This window comes from Pangasianodon hypophthalmus, chromosome 16 (assembly GCF_027358585.1).
Source record: "Pangasianodon hypophthalmus isolate fPanHyp1 chromosome 16, fPanHyp1.pri, whole genome shotgun sequence".
NCBI classification, from domain to species: domain Eukaryota; kingdom Metazoa; phylum Chordata; class Actinopteri; order Siluriformes; family Pangasiidae; genus Pangasianodon; species Pangasianodon hypophthalmus.
This window is the reverse complement of record NC_069725.1, coordinates 21,893,971-21,919,931: the sequence shown is the minus strand read 5'-3', so window position 1 is coordinate 21,919,931 and position 25,961 is coordinate 21,893,971. Positions and strand designations below refer to the sequence as shown.

Here is a 25,961-nt window from a genome sequence, read left to right as displayed (position 1 = left end):
CACATTTAGTTGATTGAGTACATTTGGTTGATCACATTTAGTTGATCCAGTACATTTGGTTGATTGAGTACATTTGGTTGATCACATTTAGTTGATTGAGTACATTTGGTTGATCACATTTAGTTGATCCAGTACATTTGGCTGATCATATTTAGTTGATCAAGAACAGCTGGGTGATCACATTTAGTTGATCCAGTACATTTGGTTGATCACATTTGGCTGCTTGGTTGCATCTTGTTGATCAGATTTGGCTGAACAGCTACATTTGGCTAATCACATTTAGTTGATGAAGTACATTTGGCTGATCACATTTAGTTGATCAAGTACATTGGGCTGATCACATTAATTTGATCCAGTACATTTGGTTGATTGAGTACATTTGGTTGATCACATTTAGTTGATCAAGTACAGTTGGTTGATCACATTAATTTGATCGAGTACAGTTGGTTAATCGCATTTGGCTGAGTGGCTGCATCTTGCTGATCACATCTAGCACATTGTCTCCACTGGGAAATTATGTTCCTGTAATTATGGGTATGAATTATGTCTATTCTTCTCAAAATGTTTCTTCATTTGGGTGTTATAAGCATTAACTTTCTAACATGTCACCGAAAATAAGACAGATTTGATACATAATAGTTTAAAACTTAAAACTTATGTTTAAAAAAATACATTCTTTTTATGTAGGCTATACTACATTTACACTGATCACAGAACAAAAGAAAACTGGTATGTCCTTTGTCCATAGTGTGATACAGTCTCATTGTGAGTGTACTATTTTAACACACTATTCAGTGCGGTAGGGCGGTTTTGGACACAGCCCCAGATCTGTGAGCTGAAGGGAGAATGCGGGCTTTGTTTTGCGCCTTACAGAGGGGAGTGGCTCCAAATAACCTCCTCTCTGGCTCCTACTGCCTACTCAAGAGTCTTTTTTTCCTACTCAAAGGCGAAGTATGGAAAAAACTTTTCGAGAAAACATGGCGGAGGAGTGAAGACTTGTTTGAACAAGCTGTGGGCTTTGTTTTGGAGTTGTAGGACATGTTGCCGCTTTGCCGTCTCGTCGCTCGCGCATTTTAAAGGTAAACGAAAACGTCTCGTGCGTTTTATTTGAATCTCTCGATTAACCGTCGGAATGAGAACACGGCACGCGAGGCAAGCCGACCTCTCGCGCGCCTTAAACCTAACCGTTTTACACAGTTTAATGTGGTAGTTTATGATACTTTATTAAAATTTGTGTATAGTTTTATATTGTGTACGTGTAAATTCCTCAGAAGAGTTTGGAGAACACCTCTAGCCAGTGCTGCTTTACTCTCCAGGCTTCATGCTGTAGCTTACCTCAGTTCAGTGTTTCCCTAATTCTGCCTATTTTTGCTTTTCCTCTCACATGAGAGGTCATTTCCACCATTTATGGTGGAAAAATAAGATTCATGGTGAAAAAGTAAGGAAAACATGTGTTCTTTACAGCTCTTCTGTAGTATTCATTAGAGTTTTCTCTCAAAACTAATCTAACAATCTAACCCTAACCCTGAATCAGGTGTGGTGACTAATATGTGCTGATATTCAATTTCCCTATTACTCATTACTAGTACAATATGATCATGATATTGTACATGATATTGTATTAAAGGAGTTTTTTTTTTTTTTTTTGGTGAAAAGTCAAATTCACATAATTTCATCCTTATCCAACCAGCCAATCACTGTTTTGGTGTATGAAGTTGGCTTATTGTATATCACCAGCTACAAAAAAAAAAAAACTCGTATAAGAATGTAGCTAAAACTTAATGTAAGTCTGTCTCACCCAACCTTTTGAATACTTGACTATAGCTGTAAGAGATGATCCCGTTAAAGTCTTGGCCAAACTTTATGAGAGACTGTATTATAGTGTGTTGTCCATCTCAGATTATTCAATGAAGATCCTCTTACGATAGACCTACGATGAAAGAAACTACGTTCTGCTAGTAAAGACCTTGGGTTACTACACACTGAGACACTGATGACTCAATTTCTAGGAACATGACTACGTAATCGCCTTGTAAAACGTCGTCACTGGCATTTATAAACAACAGGCAGGACCGAAATCTTTCTGACATTACATGTCATATAAATTTATTAGATTAAAAACACACGTTAGTCATGGTACTTCAGGCAGGATTGTATGCTAGCTAGTGAATTTATTTTAGATGATTAAACACTTAGAAGTCGTTAGACTCAAACAAACTGTATATAGAATGTCAAACATAGTTAAAAATCGCTAATGTAAGTAATTATTTGAGAGCTACAACAATGATAACAAGCTACTTAAATTTGAAGTTGGCTGAGAGTTCGTCTGCCATTTTTTTCGAGCTGAGAGGCTTCGGAAAATATGACGTTATTTCCAGTAAGGGGACATAGTGAGCATCGCTGCTCCCTGGTTTGTGCGGTGCATTGTGGGATTTTTTTTGAGATCGAAAGTTCCAGTGCACTGGAAGGATTGTCGTCAGCTGTCTTCGGTCCCAATGAGACTAAAATGGCTCACAACCAAACAGTTAAATTTTCAGAAATTTATACAGTATATACCCAGCTTTAGTCTTCATATACTTAGTTCAGACATCTCCTCTAAGCTACATGAGCTAATTATTCAGGAAATGGTTTGTAAAATAGCAGGGATAGTCTGGGACAGTCCTAAACAACAATGGTGTGACTTTCAAGAAGAACTGGATGTGGTTTGAGAATAGGGTGTAGTTATGTATTTCTGGAATTATTTTTATGTGAAATAGACTTTGTTTACTTGTTAGCTTATTATTAACCTTGTATGTTTTGTTCACTGACACCAAAAAATGTCTTGATGCATTGTCTTAAGTACATTTAAGGAGAAAATTGTGTAATTTGTTTCTGCAGCACCGTTTCTTTAAAAAGTTCACGTCATGCATCATGACTTGTAGCGCACTAGAGAAAACGGGATGATGTCTATCTGGGTAACTAGCTAATGCTAGCTAGGAAGTTATACAGCTCGCCAGGTCATCTTTAATAACAAAGCTAATAGAAATGGAAAACCATAAGCAGAAAAATGACTGTTAATCGAAAGAGTAAAAATGTGTAGCACGATACAGACCGTTAACTTTAATTCTTCCGAAAGACCAGTTGGAAGAACTGCTATGTCTTTTCAAACATTTAAAATGTTAACACTTTTAAGATGTGATCGAATGGGATGAGTGGAATTTTGGGATCACCTTTATATTAGGGATTTATACTCTTAAGAAAGAAAGATTCATGGAACCATGTGAATGTATATGGATACAGTATCACATTGTTCTGATGAGAATCGCAGAGAAACCATTGGAGTATCAAGACCAATATTGGATATTTTTCATGTTCGCAATAAGAATATTGTGTGTGTGTATGCGTGTGTGTGTTTTGCATATCACAATTTATCAAACAGCTCTGCTGAATTCTCAATTCTAATTGGTCAGAAGGTGTTCGTTAATTTTCTACAATAGCGACTCTGACAGGCTTCAAGGTTTATATTAATGCACTTGTTCTAATACATTACCATTTCTATAGTACCAGCTAATTCACAGGGACTTGGATGGTGGATGCGCAATATCATGTTTATTTAGCATCATTGGAAGGAGTCTTCAGTGTCAGTGCTTTGTAACAGTTGTGTGAATTTTAGACAACATGACAAACCTCATTTTCTTTGTCTTATTAACTTGAACAGAGAGAAAAATGAGAGGTTACTGATGGAATGAATGTTTGTAGCTGCTATATTATAAGTGAAAACAGGAAGTAACATTTCATGGATGTTCCACGATAAACAGATAATAAGTACGAAAATAAGTAATAGTTGTTAGTGTTGTGGTATAAGAGGAATAAAACACTTCTGGACAGGCTGTTATACTGAAATAATCACCACTGGGGTGATGAGAGTAACTCTGCTTTGCATCAGGCCATGTCACGCCACACTGTCATTGATTGTTTTCCTATTACAGCACACCACCAAGTGATTTACTCCCACTGTACGCTTGAGATCTGGTGTTATTCAGCATAATAAACACACACAGTAAAACAATATCACACTCAGTTCTTAACCCAGGCCATTGGTTAAGAATTGGCCAGTGCTTTAAACCCAAACATCTGTGAAGCATCTGTAATTCTGAGAAATAATGTCACGCTTTACTGTTCTGTCATTAGATGTTTACAAGGCTTGACGAGGAGGCTTAATGGCTTAATGAGAGGGTAGTTTAATGAGCTCAGAGCTCTTAGCTTAGCTCTCAGGTACATTTCTGTGCAGCCACACGGAGTCACTCTGAAGTAAAAGTGAATTGAACCCAAACACCAAATACATGTGTGAAACTGAGATCCTGTGACTCATGAGTCAACGTTCGTGAACTTGTTTTGCACAGAAACATGCTTATTAAGGTGGTTTCCTCATTGCTCCCATGCCTGTACCTGCACTACAACGCAATGTGCACTTCATTCATTCTCACTAAATCAGGAAATTTCCAGGGTTGCCAGATTTGCATGGCAAAACAAGGAAAACAAGAAATGAACCTAAAGATCAACGAATCCAAAAATCATGATAATTACCAAATATAGTATTATAATATTTGCAAAGTTTTTTTTTTTTTAATTTGTATTTACCATAGGTGAAAAACTTCAGTACATTCTTGTGAAAATATAACATCATGATACTTGAAGACATTTCCACATAACATTAAGAAAATCACTTAGTTTTACCATCAAATTAGCCATGACCAAATTTTTTTAAATTTTTTATTTTAAAAACATATTGCGATACTAACATCTTAAAAAAAAAAAAAAAAAAAAAAAAAGTGTATTGTGATGAGTTATCATGATATCAGTATTACATTGTCATATTTCCCAACCTTTCCCACACTTAAACAATACACTACACTTTTACAGTTTGCATTAAAAGACCTCCAACTTGGTTTGCAAATTATTGACATAAAGAATGCAGTGTATGGAAATCTTTCAACCGCCAGCCTCATTAAAAAAAAAAAAAAAAAAAAAAAAAAAAAGCCTCAAACAAAAAATCAACAGTCTAGAGTGAAAAAACAAAAAAAATTGAGGGTAATTGCAGACATGGCAACCCGAATAATCCTGGATTTCGGTTGTAACTTTAAGATGAGCAATTTTTTCCTGGGTTAAATATCGGCCACTTACGTGTGTGTGTGTGTGTGTGTGTGTGTGTGTGTGTGTGTGTGTTTCCCTTTCACACACATCCACACACACTCATCTCATGTTTCCGTGGTGCTTCTTCTCACTTCCAGTCTGTCACTGTGTCTCAGTCAGGCTCCCTTTTCCTCTGATGTCTGCTTCTTTTCGTTTGTCCGTCATTCAAAAAGTTTGAGTCTTTATTATGTCTCTGAATGGACAGCAGGATGAAAGATGAGGAGCAAACATTTTACGTCCGTTCCAGGTAGGATTTTGGCTGTAATAGTGGAAGGCGGGTCTTTGTAATGGGAGAAGTGGTTGATGTGGCTGCGTGGGTTTTTTTTTTTTTAGTCTTTTTTTTCTTTTCTTCCTGAGCTTGTTCTGTTTTTCTGTCTTTGTTGTTTATCTGGCCTAATTTGTTTTAATGTACAAAAGAGACAAAATAGGTCCTTTGAATGCTTTGAGGGTCACATCTGTGAGTGTGTGTGTGTGTGTGTTTGTGTGTGTTAGATCTATTTATGGCCTTTTTGATTATTCTGTGTAGAACCATGATGCTTTATATAGGACCACTTTAGAAAACTAAACCTTAACCATTCACAGAACTCTTAAGGAACGAATGTAGTTATGTACCAATAATTGGTTATGTGATAAGTGAAAGAATAAAACGACTGGGCGTGCGATGTTGTAGGAAAATAATCAATGACAGGGCCTAACATGATTTTACTGTAGTAGTACTGAAGTAGAATTTTCTTATAACAGAACATCACAAAGTGTTTTATTTCTCTTACACCACAGCAAATTGCCAGCAATTAATTAAAGAATGCCTCTTGTATTTCTTTTATCCATTTATAGTTACGTTAAAAGTTGTGCAACGTCCATGAAACAAGTTGATTCCTGTTATCATGTACGTTGTAGCAACTTTAAACAGTCATTCCTTCACCAACCTCACCGACCTTTTATTACTTTCTTGAAGTTAATAAGATACAAAAATAAAATTGTCATCTTACAGAGAAACTGTGAAGCAAAAAAAAAAAAAAAACCTTCTCTGTCCTGTGATGGAAAACTTACAGCTTTAACTCTGACAGTTACAAAGTGCTAACATTGGAGACTCCTTCTAAAACTGTTGAATAAACATCTCCTCAAAGAAGACTTCACCATATCAATAATTATATGCTCTCTTTTCTAATATAAGAACAAAACACACACTTTTAAATGTATTACAGCTTCTAAATGAGTGCTACAGCTCAGAGTTGGAAAAACTCAGCAGTCAGGTTTCGAGTAGATGCACACACCCAGGGTTGGAAATGCAATCCATTTCTGTTTTGAGAGAATTAGAGCTGTTCCAGCCACATCTGTTCGTAGGGCTCCACCGCTAAATCTTTCATGACTGTATTTAAAATTTAATAGCATGGATCCTACGCACCGGCCGTCTTTTGTCTCCGCTAGTGCTGTAGTTCCCTGTGAGAGACAGCGATTTTAATGAATATTATCATCAAGAGTACGATTGAGTTTAGTTCCTGCTTGTTTCCGGACTTTTCAGTCTTCACTTTTTAGCCGAGAAGACTTCAGCGCCATCCAATAAGTTAGTTAAGAAGCTTTTCTTTTCATTTCCTGCTATCAACGATCAGCAAAAACAAGAGAGCCTTTAGCAGCCATACATGCTCATGCTCACGTCACCGTGTTTCACAGTTGAGACGACAGGTTTTGGATCTTCATTCCATCACTTGGCATACTTGGTTGTTCTCATCTCTTATCTTACATGTCTGACTCTTCTCAAGACGTCTTTGTTTCTATAGAACATTTAAAAGCAGCATTTCTGTAAATTCATAAATAAATTCTAACACAATCAAATGAAATGAACAAACATTAACAGAATAGATTAAGTAAACCAATAAAAGATAGTCAGAGGATAAGTAAAGCAGATGACTGGATGCTGTAAACTTTACCAATACATTTAACAAATTTTCTGAGAGAATGGACACATTTCTACAAATTAGATGTGAAAATACTTTATTCATAGTGTAGAAAAGGCTTGACTGTCTTTTAAGCGATTAATAGCACCTAAAGGAACTTTAAGATTCTCTCAGTGGAGTAAAGGAATTCAGCAACATAAAAACATCAATATGTTAAATTCTTTATTACTTTAGCACTATAGCATTATTCTGTAATTCTGTATATTGTGGAAAAACAGTCTTTTATAGTCTTTTGCTGCATATTATTTGGAGTCCTGATCTGTTCAGTAGTTCTTCTTGCTAACAAATTGGCAGCAAAACAGCAATATTACATTAAAAAGTGTGAAGTTTGATGATACTTTTATTTAATGACTGTGAAAATGCATTATTTAAAATTGAAATGGAGGAACAAAAATGTTTATATATAATATTATTATTATTATTATTATTATTATTATTATTATTATTATTTTTGCTTAATTACAATTTTAAAGAATCAGTACAATTAACAGGTTTTGTTTTTGGACTTTCTCATGTGGAACTTGTTTTGTGGATGTTCATTAACATTAATTGTAATTATAATTGGTTAAAAGAAATTGTCATGATCAGTAATAAATTGCAATATAATAAAAATTATAACAGAACAGTCCCAGACGTGCTGGTATAAGAAATTCGAGGTAGTAACAGGAACGCCGCTAAAATAGCACATTCACACATTCGAATTTGGACATACACCTTTTTTTTTTTTTTTTTTTTTTAAATTCTCATGGATGTGGAAAGTGAAGTGAGAACATGAGCTAATATTAAATCTTGTTTCTCTGCTCTGTAACTGGGCGTCGCTCTCCTCTCGGTGCTGAGGTCACTTTGGGCAAAGCGCTGGAATTACCACAGTCAAGTGGATTTGCTCAGCTTGGCCTCAGATAGCTGGCTAGTGCCCCGATGAAGTAGTCTTCTCCATGACACGGTCATCAGTGCTGCTTCATGGCGGCCAGGAACAAAACAAATCAAAACAACAGCATTTGGAGTTACAGCATTTGGAGTTCATTTGCAGGGAACAATGTGCCATTAAATGGTTGGATAAATATCCACATTGCTGACTCAGAAATTTGGACCTGAACTCCAATAAAACAGTTTTTGCTCTTAAATTGTCTGAATAATTATAATAAATAATTGTATTTACCAAAAATAAATATGAATATCAGTTTAGCCACTGTTGTACAGCGCTTTTAGAAATAAAATGGTAATAATGTGCTTTACCTAAGAGTGGCTGATATGACAAATATATCGTATCCCCATTCCTTTTCATGTCCCGAAGACCTTTCTATGACACATGTATGTATCACGATATAAAAGTTTTGCAGGAATACATTAGTGGTGCATTAAAAAACTGCTTGATAATGTCTACACACATAGCATTTTTATTTATAAAAATAAATAAATATTTAAGACTGAAAGAAGAAAACAAATTAAGTCTGCAAAAATGCTAATATTTTACTATTTTAAAGATTAAGCACAAATTTTTATAAACAGAAAAAAAATTAAATAGTCAAAAAGATATCCTGATCACAACAATACCTCAAAAGTGTATTGCAACATGATTTATCACAGTGTCGATATTATATCATTATATTACCCGGCCCTGAATGTAACTTTACCATTATAGTGATTTAAAACACCAGTAAACAGCCTTTTCTTTTACCTCTTACATTATAACCTCATATTCCGTCACATGTATAAATCTTTCATTTAGAACAAAACCGCTCCTAAGTCAGATTAACATGTCTAAAAAGTCATGAAACCAATGCGAATATGTTGAGCAAAATCCGCAAAGACACGGTACAGAAGCTGAGACAGTGCGTAGAGCGTAAGCGTGTACATGTAGAGCATACGTTGTAAATAATCAGTGCAAAATTAAGTATATGTAATTTTACTCTCATTGGTTCCTGACTTTTTGGACGCCCTGTAGTACAAATAAATGTAAATGACTAAATAATCTACCACAGTATAAAATTAAATCCACTAGATTAAACTCGCCAAGGGCAATAAAAACCAAAATCTAACTGACAGAATTTCAGGACAATTTACAGTCTAAAATTCAGAGTACTGTCTTCTCTCAGTCTTGCCCGATGTTTGCAGTTGCCAAATAAAAAAAGAACATGTTGGCAAACTGTTAGTACAAGGTCATGATCTTGCCGTGTGTCCCGACTCAAGCGTAGAAACCAAGCTTGGATTTTTTTTTTCCTCATACGAATTTCCATCCAGCAGTTATGACGTGGGATGTTTGTTCCAGGTCGGAAGCTCATAATTACAGTATTGAATGTGACATAATTTCCCAGTGTAGGTTATTACAGGAGACGGGACTTTAAGGCTTTGAGGAGAATCCTGTTTTTAGCCAGGTTTAGGGTCAGGTTTAAGATGACATCATGTTTTATAGGGCTTTTTTAAGACTCTGTCTTCTTCAAACACACACAAACACATGAACAAACACATCAGTTGGAAGTATACAAAAAGAAATAGTTAAAGCATTACGTGACTTGTAATAGTACAGCAGAATAAATAAATAATACTGCTTTTGGCTTAACTCAGTAGTGGGGAGTCAGAACTCGGAATTATGTCATCTTCAAGCTAGGAATTGGGGAAAAATGAACATCTCGATGTTCATATTACATTAGCAACAAGAATTTCGCACATTATGCGCTCCAAGACAGCTGATCTCAACGAACTACGGAAAGACTCCTTTTAACAATGTGCGATATTTGTATACAACACCAAAATCAGTCTGAAATTGTAGTGTGCACCTGTATGGATCATAATGCGATGCACGTCTTGATACATGATCAGGGATCTGAAGTATAAACAGCCTGCAGTTCAATGCAATATGATATCATACAGTGTGGTTTGGCATTTAAGTCTATGCAGAAAAGAGAAGTAGAAAGCCACACCTTCTTCACCAGGACTCCATGAAAACACCTCAGAAAATATAGCAGACAATGTACTGAATTGAGTCGATTAATATTTACACCTTAAACTATTGGCAATCTAAATAAACTTCTTAGACAAATAGTTAGAATCTCTATAAGCATTGGACGGTGATTAAACCTGACAGGCGGCAGCAGGTGTGGATTGAAGGACACACGCACTTCCTGTTCTACCCTGACTATTTAAGCCAAGCTTAATGTTACCTGAAGTTACCCGACACTCGGCATCAACAGGACACGGTCCCCTGCTTCGAGCAGTTAACGTCTAGCTGGGAGTCTTTCAGTAGGGGCTCTGACCTGTGGAGCTAAGGAAGGACTCGATCCATCCCATAATGGGTGTTAGCGCTAAAAGGCTGCGGCACTGGATCTCCAGCCACGTCTCACGGAGAGCCGTCTGGCACGTCCAGTGCCCCAAAGGAGAGAGCGGGGCCAAAAAGCTGGAGATGTCCCCATTCAGGGAATGGTTAGGGCGTCACAGAAGGAAGAAGAAGAGGTAGGAGATGGTTGAGATGATGAGAAGGATTGTTGCAATAAAATGTGGTCTGGGTTTATTGTGGATTAAAACACTTATGGGCTGGTTTTCCGTGCCAAGACCTTAAATGACTTCAGGTTGTAGGTTTTATTTAGAGAGAGAGTGTAATTTGAAACAATATTACTAAGCAGGAAGAAATAGTGCAGGCTGCTGTCCATGTAAATGTCCATGCAGGTGAGAAATTAAAGGAAAAAATCAACATACAAGCCACCAGAACGTCTTCAGTGCACCTTGGTAACTATTCTGCAAGTCTCTGGAGCACTGTTCTTCCAAAAGATGTTTTTTGATGATAGTGGAGAGTATGAAGGACATAGCATCGTCGATCATGACTACATCATTTTCGTCCTCAAATCATTCAGTGAACCCTTTGAAAGGGGGCAGGGGTCATCCTGGAAGATAAAGGTGATCAGTCACATGTACTTTGGATTGATTTGCAGTGAGGGAACAAGTGGAGACAAATCATTCTCACCAGATAATATCTGCTCAGAGGTGCTGTCTTCACCGACGGTTTGAAACTGTGCATAGAACAGATGGACTGCAGTCACTAACTGTAAACCCACAATGTGTGTATGTGGTGGTTCTTGTGGTAACAGTCCTCTCTAGATGGAGTATTAGTGAGAAAGAAATCAAATCTTCGATGCATCTTGATTCTGTCTTTAAACGTTGATTTTGCATTGATGCACGGATCTCCAAATAAAACAGGTCAAAAACAATGTGAAGTTAGTCATAATTAAAAAAGAATTTAAAATGAATTTTATTGTTGTCCAAAATATATATTTTTGGCCACAAGTCTAGACCAATTAGTTGGTGAAATGTAAACTAGAAGCTAGCTAGGCTTGGGCTGTAGTCAAGACTGCCATTGACAAGTCTAAGACGAGGACTAGCCGAGATTGAATCAAAACCAAGTCGAGACCAAATGAAAGCGAGAACGAGTCAAGAGCGAGATTGGAAACCATCAGATCCTTTTCGAGGCCAAGCCTTTATCCCAGCTACTTGGCTTTGTTCATACATTGTGCCAATGATTAGGCTGTTTTCCAGACGGAATTATTTATTTTCTAACTTTGCGCATGTGAAAAGAAAAGACAACACAGACATTATTTTTACAAACTCTGTCAACACCGAGACCATACTGAGTGAGGCCAATGCCAAAGACTGAGACAATCCAAGTACAAATACCAGTAACAAGTTCAGGCCTCCACCCTGTGCTCTTGAGGGCAGCTATTTGGCCACATTGTGGATTTTATGAAATAAGAAGACAAAAAGTACTGGATAAAAGGAATGCCATGTGTATGCCTTTTGTCACAACACAGCAATGTTTCCTTCCAGAGTTGGAGCAAAATATTCTTCTGGTGTTCGTTCTCAAGGAAGAGCAAATCGAATTAACAGGTCAATTGCAATGCGCAATATTTAGGGCTCTGCATCATTATTGAAACCTGCTGAACAACAGTACAGCATTTTATTTTATACTTTAACAAATGGTCACACAGTAAAAAAATAAAAAAATATCCATTGTGTATAGCAGTGGGTCGAGAAGTGGGCCTGTGAAGCATTGCCAGGGGGCTTCTTGTTTTTTATTTAGTTAGTTGTATAGTTTTTTATTTAGAAATCACAACCCCGCATTAGCAGTCTGCAATAATTATATTTATTATTGGGTTCTTGTAGTCATTAGCCTGTTTGACTGGTCACTTGGAATTATTTTACCATGCTGAATGGTGATCATTGAATCATAGGATGTCTAAAGATTCCCACTCCTAATGTAGCATCATAGAAATCTTCCCAGAAAGTCTCACATTGTCCCCTATGACTTAACTCTTTCACTAACCCATGAGCTGAGCTTTGTTTACCAATATCTCGCGTGGGTGTGACGCACTCCAGGCCATAGTTTTGTGATTGTGCTTGTAGATAATTGTGGAGAAAGTCTGTGATAAATAACTGCATGTAGCCGGATATGCTCCAACGGCCTGTTCGCAATCTTGCAGCTCGACACTGTCTGAATTTTGTTTGTATTTGTGATGAAAATGCGAAGCTCACCTTCTGATTTTTGATTATCACCATGCAAATGTCGATGAGGAAAATGTGATTTCAACCAACAATGTCATATTTTATTATTTTTTTTCCATTAAGCAAAAAATGTATCACGTCACGTAAGAAATTGCATAATCCTGTCAGTTTTCTTTAAGCTCTGCTCTTACAGCTCCATCTCCATCTTTTTGTCTCCAGGATGGAGGCCTCGTGTCTGGAGCTGGCGCTGGAGGGAGAGCGTCTGTGTAAGACAGGTGATTACCGCGCAGGTGTCTCCTTCTTCGAGTCTGCCATCCAGGTAGGGACGGAGGACCTGCAGATCCTCAGCGCCATCTACAGCCAGCTGGGCAACGCCTACTTCCACCTGCAGGACTACACCAAAGCGCTCGAGTTCCACCGCCATGACCTCACTCTTACCCGGTGAGCTTCTGGAACGTTCTCTTGCATGCTGTCTGGTGCTCCAAGAGGACACCAAGTGCACCAAAATCCCACTTTATTCTCTGAACGTTTCAGATTAGATAGGTTATGGGTCTCAGAGGGAACTTGCATTGTTACAGCAGCATTGTTTACATCAGATGGCACAATACCAAGTTTTCTTTTCCGATACTGATACTTTCTGACACCGTAGACTCCTTCCATAAATGTTTCCTTACGGAAAGATTTATGTTATTTTTAACGTATTTTTAACGTTATTTTTAACCGTAGACTCCTTCCGTAAACGTTTCCTTACGGAAAGATTTACGTTATTTTTAATCAGTTGATGTGGAATAACTTCTGTTAGTTCCTTACTGTACTGTATAGTTCCTGTACAAGTTGTTACTATAGAAACAATAACGTATCAGAATACGTGCATTAATATTGTATAAACCTGTGATTTGATTTATCGTTAGCTGCTCTTATAGAAAATTATTCTGCACCAACCAATCAGAATTGAGATAGTTATGTATGCTGTATTGATAATATTATTGACAGTGGTGTTCTCTCAAATTTAGCACACCTGACTTTATTTCACCAAACTGGAATGTGTCATAAAACCGAGGGTTTTGAGTACGTAATTCTAACAGGTGAGAAGTGTACACATGTAGTAGCACGCCTAAAAGAGATTTTTAGTTTACTGTTACCAACATCGACGCTTATGACACACCCAGTCAGATATTTGCATCCCATTACATAAAGCACCATGAGACATCATGAAAATAACGATTTGAATAAAAGTTCAAAATAAATGCACTCGCTTGCACTTAGTGTTCACTTCGTGTTCTTTCCAGAATTTTTTCTATTTAACGTTTCACCTTCTAAATAACATTAAAACATATCTTCATGAATTCAGATTCGTGTAGTTAGCACATATCTAACAATTCACAACCCCTGACTTTCTTCCCCTTTTTACTATTTTTTTTTATACAAACCACATGTTCATCTGATTATATCTCCCCCGAAACTCCTGGTATTTACAGACTCCTGATTAAAATCAAGTTCCTCACAAGCCGAGTCAGGCGAGTTGAATGAGGGAAAACACTAAAACACGCAGAGCTTATGATCCTCAGGACTGGTATTGACAGCCACCGGCCAAACCTGTTCATCAGGGCTTCGGTTAAAATGCAGCTTTACTCAGATCTCTCTGAATAAACGAACGAAACTTGATCCAGATCCTACTGCAGGAATTAGAGGTGGAAGAATAGACAAAATGGATAACAACCCACATTACTGGTACAAATAAAGTATATTATGGGTATTAGCCTTTACACCACAGCGCTGCTGAAATCTTCATTATGCTTGCTCAGAAGATTGAAGAGTTGATTAATTTTCTATGACAGCAGCTCTGAGAGTAGTTCTGGCTGTAATTCAAATCACAGCTTTTTATTAATGCGCTTGTTGTAATATGAGTTTGTTTCTATAGTAACAGCTTACACAGGGACTTGTATGGCGGATACTCACAATAAACAAATAAAAATCGTCAGGATTGTGAAGATTTCAGTGAGAAGCTATTTATTTCGAATTTTTGGAAGGAGTCTCCAGTGTCAGTGATTTTTTTTTTTTGTTTTGTTTTGTCTCCAGGACAGAAGAGTTTACGCTTTGTGGTTTCTCAGTAGTGTTGCTCAGACAAGCTGCATTTATTTTGTCTTACTAACAGAACTTTAGAAAAGAGCCTTCTAGCTGCTACGTGATAACAGGAACTAACTTGTTTAACCATTAACATTAAATGTAACGATAAATGGACAAAAAGTATGGCATGTAATTTTTTAATATGTGAAAAATTGTTAGCATTGGCAAATTGCTTTGCTGTTAGGAGTAAAACACTTTGTTGTTGATTATTTTCCTATAACAGCGTGCCACCAAGTGTTTTGTTCCTTACAGAGTAGTTTATTAAAACATTTTTCTTCCTGCTATGTGGCATTTAAGAATGTTTATATAACGTTTAAATATGTTCTAACGGTGTGTGATGTCATTATTTACCCCAGAAATAGCTAGTATGATTATCTGAGATTTCTTTTTCACCCCTGTTCATTCTAGTCAGCATTATACACTGTGTATACACATTCCAGAGGTTACAGATGTTGCATGTCAGGTTGATCTTAGCACTCTTCATGATGATGGATTGTCCCTCATTTCTATACGATTAAATGTCTGTATTTTTCCTCTCAGAACGATTGGAGATCAGCTGGGTGAGGCCAAAGCTAGCGGGAATCTCGGGAACACGCTGAAGGTTCTGGGTCGGTACGACGAGGCGGCGGCTTGTTGCCAGAGACACCTGGATATTTCTAGAATGCTCCATGACAAGGTGATAACAGTTTTCAAGTCGAGGCTGTGAACGAGGCTATAAACCATCCTCGCATCAGCAGTGCAAATAAGTGCATTAAAATGGAGTTGAAATTACAGTATACTGGAGCTGTTCAGTTTAAAGGAATGGTTTAGTTTTAAATTTAGTCTTAGTTTTAACTTTATTTTTGTGATCAGATTTTAGCTACAAGGCTAGTGTAGCTAACAGGATGATGTGTCATGGTACAAGATTAGCCTGTATTAACCAGACTAAAACCTCATTTGTTTATTTTATTTATTTGCATCAGTTGCCACATTTTATTAACACAGCTAGAGAGAAAGTAATCTGAAACCTCTGAGGAAGAGCGAATTAGAAGCATCCAAAGGTTTCTTAACCTGAAGCTACCACCACCGTGCTTCACAGAACCTAAACTAATATACAGGTTTCTCCCCAACGGGGTTAATACTTTTGCATTCACAACTTTTATGTTTTTTTTTTTTAAATAAAAATAATTTTGCAAACTTCGTATATTTTCCCTCTCACTTCAATATCATAAGCTGTATTGTGTAGATTATTAGCTGTATTGTGTAGACTTAGAGACAACCCCAAGTAAGTCAGGTTGTGACACTACAAAATGTGGAAAAGTGGAAAAGGGTGAATATTTATGCTAGGCACTGTACGGTGATGTCATGGCTGATCGACTACATTAGGGCTAAGAGAAGTCTGTAAATTTGGGTTTTTGCCATACAGTTTGGTAATTTGGGACAGTAACTGGGTGTTTGAAGACTATTTCAGTAGCACATAAAGTTAGTTTAAATAGTAGGCGACGGTCCATTATAGAGATGTCATCAGCAGTGGTTACTTTCCTCTGGACTGAACTGTGTGTGTGTGTGTGTGTGTGTGTGTGTGGTTTGATAGGTGGGGCAGGCACGAGCGCTGTATAATTATGGGAATGTGTACCACGCCAAGGGGAAGAACATATGTTGGAGTGGGACAGACCCAGGAGAGTTTCCAGAGGAGGCGCGCATCGCTCTAAAGAAAGCTACAGAGTATTATGAGTAAGTGTGTGTGTGTGTGTGTCTGTCTGTCTCTCTGTGAGTGAGTGAGTATGCGCACTGTTGTGTGTATGTGTTATGATGTGTGTGTGTTGTGGTGTGTATTTGTACTATTTTCTGTGCGTGTGCACGCTGTGTGTGTGTGTGTGTGTGTGTGTGTGTGTGTGTGTGTGTGTGTGTGTGTGTGTGCGCGCACATGTGTGTACTATCTATTGTGTGTATGTGTTAATGTATATTCATGTTATAGTATGGTATTTGTGCATGTGCTGGTGTGTGTGTGTGTGTGAGTGAATGAATGTGTGCACTATTGTGTGTATGTGTTAATGTATATTCATGTGTGTTATGGTATTTGTGTGTGCGCTGAGGTGTGTGTGTGTGCGTGTGCCTGCCATAGCGTGGGTGCATGTTATCGTTTGTATGTGTACAAGCTGTGAGTGTGTGTACACTATTGTGTGTGTTATGAAATGTATGTGTGCTATCTATCAGGTGTATGTGTGCACTATGGTTGAGGTTGTGTGTTTTGGTGTTGGTGTGTTATCTTGTGAGTCTGTGCACTATGATGTGTTTGTTATGGGATGTGGGTGTATGTGTGGTGTGTGTGTGTGTGTTTAAAGCACCTACATGGCAAGTAGCAGGATAGTGATAACAGGAACTAACTTGTCTCAAGGATGATCCGCAACATTATATGTAACAATAAATGGATTAAAACTACGACATATTGTTCTTTAATAAATTAAAAATTGTACCTATGGACAGTTTGCTGTGGTGTAAGAGGAATAAAACACTCTGGGATGTGCTGTTACAGAGAAATGATTAACTTTAGAGGTGTTAACAGTAACTCTGCTTCCCGACAGGCCACGTCACACCGTCCCGGAGTTGATCGTTTTCATAAACCAGCAGATACATTTTTGTGTAAATGAATGAAAACAGAGAGAACTGTTGAACTGCGCTGATTTCATGTAAGGAAGCCATTACTGTCGGCTAAATTAAAGAGGAGTAATGTCTGTATTAAAGGCTTGAGCTTTTAATCCAGACATGCTGTTAGGCACTCACACACACATACACACACACACACACACACACACACACACACACACACACACACACACACGTTAAAAGATGAAACAGCCCCCTTTGAACTGCGTGTAGATTTGGCAACACAGCACTGCTTTCAAATTACCCGTACTTAAGCGTTTTTCACTGCTCATAAATTCCTGAGCTCACAGTATAAATCCCACAGCATATTTTCTACGTGTCATGATGTGAAACATATGGTACATGACGACATAGTGTGACAAATCAGCCATAATTAAACCGTTAATCTTATGCTATACTGAAAAAAAGCACAGAAATATGAATACAATGATTTTTAAAAGACCTTTTTTTTTTTTTTTTTTTTTTTTTAAAGAAAAAGCAGTTTCTCTCTCCAGATATCTTTATACTTGAACTTAAATCATCTTAAACTTAAACAGATACTTTTGATATACCAAAAACGCCATTGTTTCATAAAGCAACAATTTTTATATTTTTTTTAGATTATTAAATTTTTCCATAATAATATAATTAAAGGAGCGGTTTGTAATGCCCTCTGCTGGCTGCAATTGCAATGTAAACATTACCATGATCCCTAACTGGTCCCTTTTAAAATGACATGACTTCCTTCATGATTTCCCTTTTAAAGTAAAGGAGTGCTGTTCTGGATGGGGTGGAGCTAATTTCAGGGCCAGAAAAATGTAAACAGAAGGAAGAAGCAGAAATGAAGAAACTAGATCAATTAAATGGCAATATTGCAAATCACACTTTTCTTTAAGATTATATGAATATAGGTCCAGAAACACTTTAAAACACACATCACACACTGCACCTTTAATTAACTAAGTAAAAGAATACAGAACTGCAGGAACACGTTGAATTGTCCTTTAAAGCTGTAGAATTAAATGGTGAATATAGCATGCGGTAAACTAAGGCATCACTGTATAGACTGTACTTACAGGTAAGGAATAAAACACTTCGGGACGTGATGTTCCAGGAACGTAATCATGCTGTGCGATGTCCATGAAACAAGTTAGTTCCTGTGATCACTTACGTTATAGCAGCAGTAAACAGTCGTTCCCTCACCAGCCTCTCTTTTTTTTCTCTCTGTTAAAGTTGATAAGAATAAAATTGCACCTTGTGTTACCGAGAAACCACAAAATGCAAACTTGTAAAGTTTCAGCTTTACTCCTGACCGTTAAAAAGCACTGTGATTGGAGACTCCTTCCATAAATGCTAAACAAACACACAAAAACTTCACCATATCAATCGTTCCATGTGTTTTCCATTTATGTTGATTGTCCGCTGTGTAAGTTACTACAGAAATTATTAGACCAAGCTCATTCATATAAACCTGTGGTTGGTCATCAGAGCTGCTGTACTAGAAAATGAATCAACACCTTCTGACCAGTCAGGATCGAGAATTCAACCATGCTGTTGTATATAAATTTGTGATAACATGCATTACAACAGCTGGTATTGTTATTGCATACTGTTCTACCTGTTATACAGTAACGTACTGTGTGTTTATAGAGCCAATCTGTCCATCGTGAAAGAGCTGGGGGACCGTGCCGCACAAGGACGAACGTACGGCAACCTGGGGAACACACAGTACCTGCTGGGGAACTTTGAGAATGCTGTGCTGGCTCACGAACAGGTACACCTTATGAAGAAATAAACATGGAGTGTTGTATGCAATCTGCATACATTTCTGTAAAGCTGCTTTGTGATGATGTGCACTGTTGAAAAGAAATTGAATCAATGTATAAAACCCACTGAGATTCGGTTTGCGTTCGCAGCGTCTCCTCATCGCTAAGGAGTTCGGTGACCGGGCTGCCGAGAGGAGAGCTTACTGTAACCTGGGAAACGCTTACATCTTCCTGGGCCAGTTCGAGGTGGCAGCTGAAAACTACAAGCAAGTTTAAAGCTCTTAATCCTGACAGATTATCTGCCAGCGTGCATTATTTTAGTCTGTATGGTTTCTATAAATGTGTGAGGACACAGTGTAGCACTTCAGCAGCATGTGTTAGCTATTGGGTGGTGTTTGGGAGAGAAATTGTATAAAGGAAGAAGATAATATTTAAAATGGGCCATTTCAAATAAATAAAATATCAAATATCAATCATAGTGGGGAAAAAAATCAGATCAGAAAATAAATTCAGGATATAAATTCAATTAAATTATTGACTGTAATTATTTTTAAGTTCTCATTACCTTAAGCTAGTGAGTCTGGTCATCTCATTGCCTAATAGTATTAAGTTGATTAAGATATTAAGTGATGAGTTTATTTATTTATTTATTTATTCTTTTTATTAATAGACTAGTAAAGTTACGCTGCTAGTCAGTTATTTTCTTCTCTTCCGTGCTGTGTCGCATCTCTGTACGTTTTAAACCATTACTGTTGTTTGGGGACTTGATCACTTCTGACATTGTGTGTGTATGTGTGTGTGTGTGTGTGTGTGTGTGTGTGTACGTTCGTTTTGCACAGACGCACATTACAGCTGGCTCGGCAGCTGAGGGACCGGGCGGTGGAGGCTCAGGCCTGTTACAGTTTGGGCAACACGTACACACTGCTACAGGACTACGAGAGAGCCATCGACTACCACCTCAAACACCTCATCATCGCTCAGGACCTCAAAGACAGGTACTCACACTCTCTCTCTCTCACACACACAAACACACACACACACACACATACACACACAGGTTCATTGCGGCATTACGGTGCTACTTTAGGATGGTGGAATTTTAATTCTAAACATGATTTTTGGCTTCCTGAGTTAGTTAAAGAATGAACAGGCCGTGATGTGTGTGTTTGATAGTGAGCTGTCTGTGTTCACTGTATTGTGTTCAGGTGTATTAAATGATGGCATAGTTAATATTATGGCATATTTACTTATTTGTTAGAGTGTGAAGTTATTAATTTATTTAGTTATGTTGTTATAAGATTGGACATCATTTTACATCTTAAATCTATACATTTTACAGAAAATGATTAATATGCATGAATATTATATGACATCATTCTACTCTAACTTACTATCACATAAAGGTGTTTCTTACCTTGGCGCTGTTGTGTTGGTAAAATTAGGTTGCACAAAATGCTTAATGCAGGGGTGCCAATAATTGTGATGCATGTAGTTATTCAATTAAAAGCTAGATTTCTGTCATATTTTCAGTGTAATGATATTTTCACTAACTCTCTCTTTTTTTTTTTTTTTATAATCTTTAGCAAGGGTGCCAATAATTTTGGAGCTGACCGCACAGTATATAAACATAAGAAGTTGCAGTACATGAACATGGTCTTCTTTTGATTTAAAGATTTATTTAATTTTAAAATATTAAATAATTTTGTATCTAAGTAGAATAGAGTACTTGACTGAATCTCAGTGTTTCAGTCTCGAGCAAAAATAATCGTAATGCTCGCTTTAGCCAGAATCGCAAAAAAACAAGCACTGAACAAAAATAAATCTGGACCACATGACCACAAATTAGCCACGTTACCACTTCCTCATATCGCAATGAAAAGTAACAACCCTGACACACAAACACACAAACGACTCACACACATATGACTCACAAAAAAACACACACAGCTGTGTTCATTCACTTTTCTTTTCTTTTCTTTGTTCCTTTGTGTGTGTGTGTGTGTGTGTGTGTGTGTGTGTGTGTGTGTGTGTGTGTGTGTGTGTGTAGGATAGGAGAAGGGAGAGCTTGCTGGAGTTTAGGGAACGCCCACACGGCTCTGGGAAACCACGAACAGGCCTTACACTATGCCGAGAAACATCTGGAGATTTCCAAAGAGGTCTGTGTGTCTGTGTGTGTGTGTCTGTGTGTGTGTCTGTGTGTGTGTCTGTGTGTGTGTCTGTGTGTGTGTGTGTGTCTGTGTGTGTCTGTGTGTGTCTGTGTGTGTCTGTGTGTGTCTGTGTGTGTCTGTGTGTGTGTGTCCATGAGTTTTGTAGTTCCAGTCTTGACCATAATGGAAGATAAGAGGAATCAGATTGCACAGGAAATGCTTTACTCCTCTGTTGGAGTCCCACTGAGAGCTACACACTCCTCTGTCCTGCATCTAGCAGCACCATTTTATCTGCCTGTTCATCACACATATGCTCTGTGTGTGTGTGTGTGTGTGTGTGTGTGTGTGTGTGTGTGTGTGTGTGTGTGTGTCAGATCGGAGACCGTAGCGGAGAGCTGACAGCCAGAATGAATGTTTCAGACCTGCAGCTGGTGTTGGGTCTGAAACAGAACCACACCACTAGCCACACAGACGGCCACATGGACATTAACAGTCAAACAGGTAACACTCGTCCAACACTCTCATCTGTCCATCCAACTTCTCACATTGCATTTCACACTCCTCCATCTCTCCTTATATATTTTTCTCCTTGTGTCTTCCAACACACAGAGTGATAAACAGGGGCACCATATTAATTTACATTCCACACTTCTGTGATGTTCTTCACATTTATTTTTAACCCCTACCGAACGTTTTGAGTTCACCACTATCTTAAGATCAGGAGCTGGCGGACCCACATGTGGTCCAGGTGTGGACCCAGGAAAATATTTCAGCAGATGGAACCAAGTACTTGGGGGGAAAAAAAAACATAGTAGAGAGCATAACCTTATGGGGGGGAAAACTTCCCCTGGTTCAGCAACTCTAAAATAATTAAATAAAGACTATCTGTTGCAGTTATCCAATCGCATGCATTTATGTACATTACTTATCTGAAGGCAGCTTATTGGACCAGAAAGAGCTTCAGGGCTCATTGGGTCAGTTTTCATAGATTTTCTGGAGCCCTGGGTATAAGGAGGGACATCCTGGATGTGGCGTCATTCCATTACAGTTCACCATGCACACACTTATTCACGCTGAGGCGCAATTTAGCATTGCCAGTCCACCTACCAGCATGTTTTTGGGAAGCGGGAGGAAACCGGAGAACCCTGTGGAACCCCACACAGTCACGGGGAGAACATAGGAAGCTCAGCACAGACTCGAGCGCAACATCACGGTTTATTTGCATTTGACCAATCAGCTGTGTTCAGAAGAGAGAGTTTCACCACAATATTTTCTCATCTATAGAAAATAACATACTTTGGAGCAGGAACTAAAAACATTCCTGTAACTAAAATCAGCAAAATTTGCCTAAGGTTGAACACAAAGCCAGATGTGTATGTGTGTGTGTTTGTGTGTATTTAATAAACATGCTGAAGCAAATGTCAGACCTCAGGATTGGATAGAGCAATGCTATATATTTATATATTAATAGACAAAGTGTGATTTTTGACTCTGCAGGAGCGAAACCCAGGTCGGGACGGAGACACAGCATGGAGAACATGGAACTCATGAAACTTAGCCAAGAGAAGAGCCCTGTAAGTCCACACACACACACACACACACACACACGCACACAAAAAAAAAACCTCTCGAATTCTATAGTCTTTCCCAATTAATTGACTCATGTCTCTGTCATGTAGGGGCCAGTGAGCGATGAGGACGTCTCCCCCAAGCAGTCCAAATCTTCCCCCATAGCCAAGACGTCGTCCAAACTCTTCTTCATCAGTCGCTTTAAGGGGAAGAAACAGAAAGCCAATGGAGCAAGTCCAACGAAAATGCCGCAGAGCCAGAATAGCTCTCCTCGTACGCCCGAGCTGGATCCCAAGGTGCATACTTACTCATTCCATTCATACCTACACAAGTACATCAGTATTTCTTTACCTGGCCGTTCCTTATGAGGAGTTCACGTCACTCATCAGTGTGATTATTAGGTGAACTGGGCATTCCTTAGGGATTTAGCTGGGCATTCTTTATGAATTTTTTATTCCTTTATTCTGTCCATTCATCAATTGAAGGAAAAGTGAATAATAAGTGAATAGAGCTCTTTCTCGCCCTCTCCTGCAGTATGCTCCGGACACTCTGGGAGACGAGGGCTTTTTCGACCTGCTCACTCGCTTTCAGGGAAACCGCATGGACGACCAGAGGTGCTCCTTACAGGGCGGCTTAAGCCGTGGCTCCTCCCCCTCCCCTTGTGACACCCCACCCATAGCTGTGAGAAAACGTGAGTTAGCCCCTCCCCTTTACCTTGCTGACCTCTGTGTGATATACTAGAATGAACTGTAGTGTATAACATACAAAACAATGAACATCTCAATTCTATAATTTACAGTAACTAGATTAAGTAGACAATTTATTAATGGTAAAACTCAACTCAATATGAAGTCAGTTCACTGTAACAATTCTGTAAATTACACAAGAAAAAATAAAGTCCTAAATAAAGATGTGTCTTCTATTAAAAAGTTAAGTTTCAGTAAGATAGAGTAGAGATTTTACCATTACTACATCGTCTATTTTATCTAATTTATTGTAAATTATAGAACTGAAATGGAACGTTGTTATTTCATTCCCAAGATTTAATGACCTTATGAAGTCATGACCATGCATTAGGACCCCACTGTCATGTTTTAAGCCGTGGTCCGTGCATTATTTATATTAAATAGAGACGTCACCAGCGGAGCTCCATAAAAAAAGAAAAACTTCCTATTAACTTCAACAAAAGCAGATTTTTCATTTTAAACATAAAGTGCCCTAATTTACGTTGTGTATAATCCTACACACCTCTATGCTGTGGCAAGTGCTACTCTTTTCCTAATTAACAAATGGATCCCAGACATCCGTATAACTGAATCTGACTGATTTTGGTGTAATTTTGTAGTTGAGGAAATACATAAGCCCATGCTGTATAACTGCTGAGAGAAATATCTTCTTTCTTCTCTCCCCCTTTTTTTCTTTTTTAAATTTAGCTATTTCTGCGTCCGAAGAGGCGGCTTCGGCTCAGCCTGGCCACTTCCTGGACTTGCTGGCCAGCTCCCAAGGCCGGCGACTGGACGAGCAGCGGGCGAGCATGGGGACACTGCCGGGTTTACTGCTGGACCAAAACAACAGCCAGGCCGTGCTGAGCCAGCTCATAGCCAGCGCTGACAGCAAGGAGCCGGACGACGACTTCTTCGACATACTCATTAAGTGCCAGGTCAGCCATAAGGGTTCAAACCAAAACGCTCACGTGCGCACACACACTGCAGAAATGTTTCTTTGTCTCACGGAAGGTTAAAATGTAAAAATGCTTATGATGAATAAGTGTTCATAACATAATAGGGGCTTTATTGTACATTCACTAATTAAAAAATATTCAGTATAAAGCAGTTGGGTTTCAGCGTGATTGTACACAGAGATGCGTACAAGTGTAAATAATAGAAAGTGTTTAAGGGGTGTGAATATTTTTCTGCCACTGATGATAAAAAGGGATTTTATACACAGTCTTGCTAAATTCCACAAAGTCCCCGATCTTATCAGTGTTAACTGAAGTGATAAATGTTATCCCAGGGTTCCCGACTTGACGACCAGAGGTGTGCTCCTCCGCCTCCCCCGACGCGAGGCCCCACTGTCCCGGATGAAGACTTCTTCAGCCTCATCCTGCGCTCGCAGGCCAAACGCATGGATGAGCAGCGCGTCAATCTGCCCTCCGACCCCGGACCCACGCCACTAAACCCTGACTGAAGCCACGTGCCTGATCAAGCACGATAATACAGACTTGTGAAATCACCCAGTTCTTCCCAACCAGCAGGAAAAAAAAAAAGAACACAAAACTGGAAGCCATAAATCATCTCGGAGTTGGCCTTGTGGCGTCTGGGTCAGTTCTGTTTCTCACTATATAAACATGAAGGAGTGTTAAAGGACATCTGAGTACGGCTGCAGGTCAGTACGGCATCGGCCCATTTCTACACTGCAAACAGTAAACACAGCTAAACATAGCTAGTTGTAGTTTTGGCGCTAATATTGCGTAGTGTTGCTGTACTGCATCAGTGGGAAATGTTCTTTCTTTTGTATAAGTTTTATTCGGGATCAGAACGAAGCCGACGTCTCGTCCTCAGGGTTCCAATATTATACACTGACTTTGATCTCATGTTCATATTCGGCTCTCCCGAGGGGTTCCTGGCTGTTCCAAACTGTTGTTGCGGAGGGGAAGTGACATCATACGCTTTTTTTTTATTATTATATTTCATAAGGCTGTATAAAGCTAAAAACAGTTACTATTCTTGGAGGTTTTTTAAATTGTTTTAGAAACAAACAGGTACTTGAAAAGGCGTTTTTGTCTTTATAAACTTTGGTGAGAAATGAATTATGTTTAGTTGCTTGTCTGTTTTTACATCATATTTTACGTGACACCGATAATAAAAACTGAGCTTTAATCAAGATTTTCCGTTCCAAAACATTGTGTATTTTTTTATTGCGACCGTTGGTGGAGCTGTGGCACAATAAAATCCAAAATAATCCAGCTGTTAACAGCAAATAACACACTATTTTTTCCCATGCTGTTCAGCTGTGCACATTTCTTTAATTCCAGTTTGACAGAGTGATCTGTTCTGTGCTATAATATCATTTATAGTGCTTATGAAGACCTTCATGAGCTAAAGGCAGTG

General features: G+C 38.4%; 1 protein-coding gene across 1 annotated transcript; it reads left to right on the top strand.

Annotated features, from left to right (window-relative positions):
- The first annotated feature begins 863 nt into the window (after window positions 1-863).
- Window positions 864-25,736, top strand: gpsm2l (G protein signaling modulator 2, like). Its single transcript, XM_034312131.2, has 14 exons — window positions 864-1,079; window positions 12,837-13,058; window positions 15,285-15,420; window positions 16,318-16,457; window positions 19,020-19,143; window positions 19,286-19,401; window positions 19,975-20,130; window positions 21,183-21,291; window positions 21,657-21,783; window positions 22,780-22,856; window positions 22,962-23,147; window positions 23,386-23,542; window positions 24,285-24,511; window positions 24,865-25,736. Exons 2-14 carry the CDS (start codon window positions 12,838-12,840, stop codon window positions 25,036-25,038), a joined length of 1,950 nt encoding a protein of 649 aa, XP_034168022.2. The 5' UTR covers window positions 864-1,079; window position 12,837; the 3' UTR covers window positions 25,039-25,736.
- The last annotated feature ends 225 nt before the right edge of the window (window positions 25,737-25,961 follow it).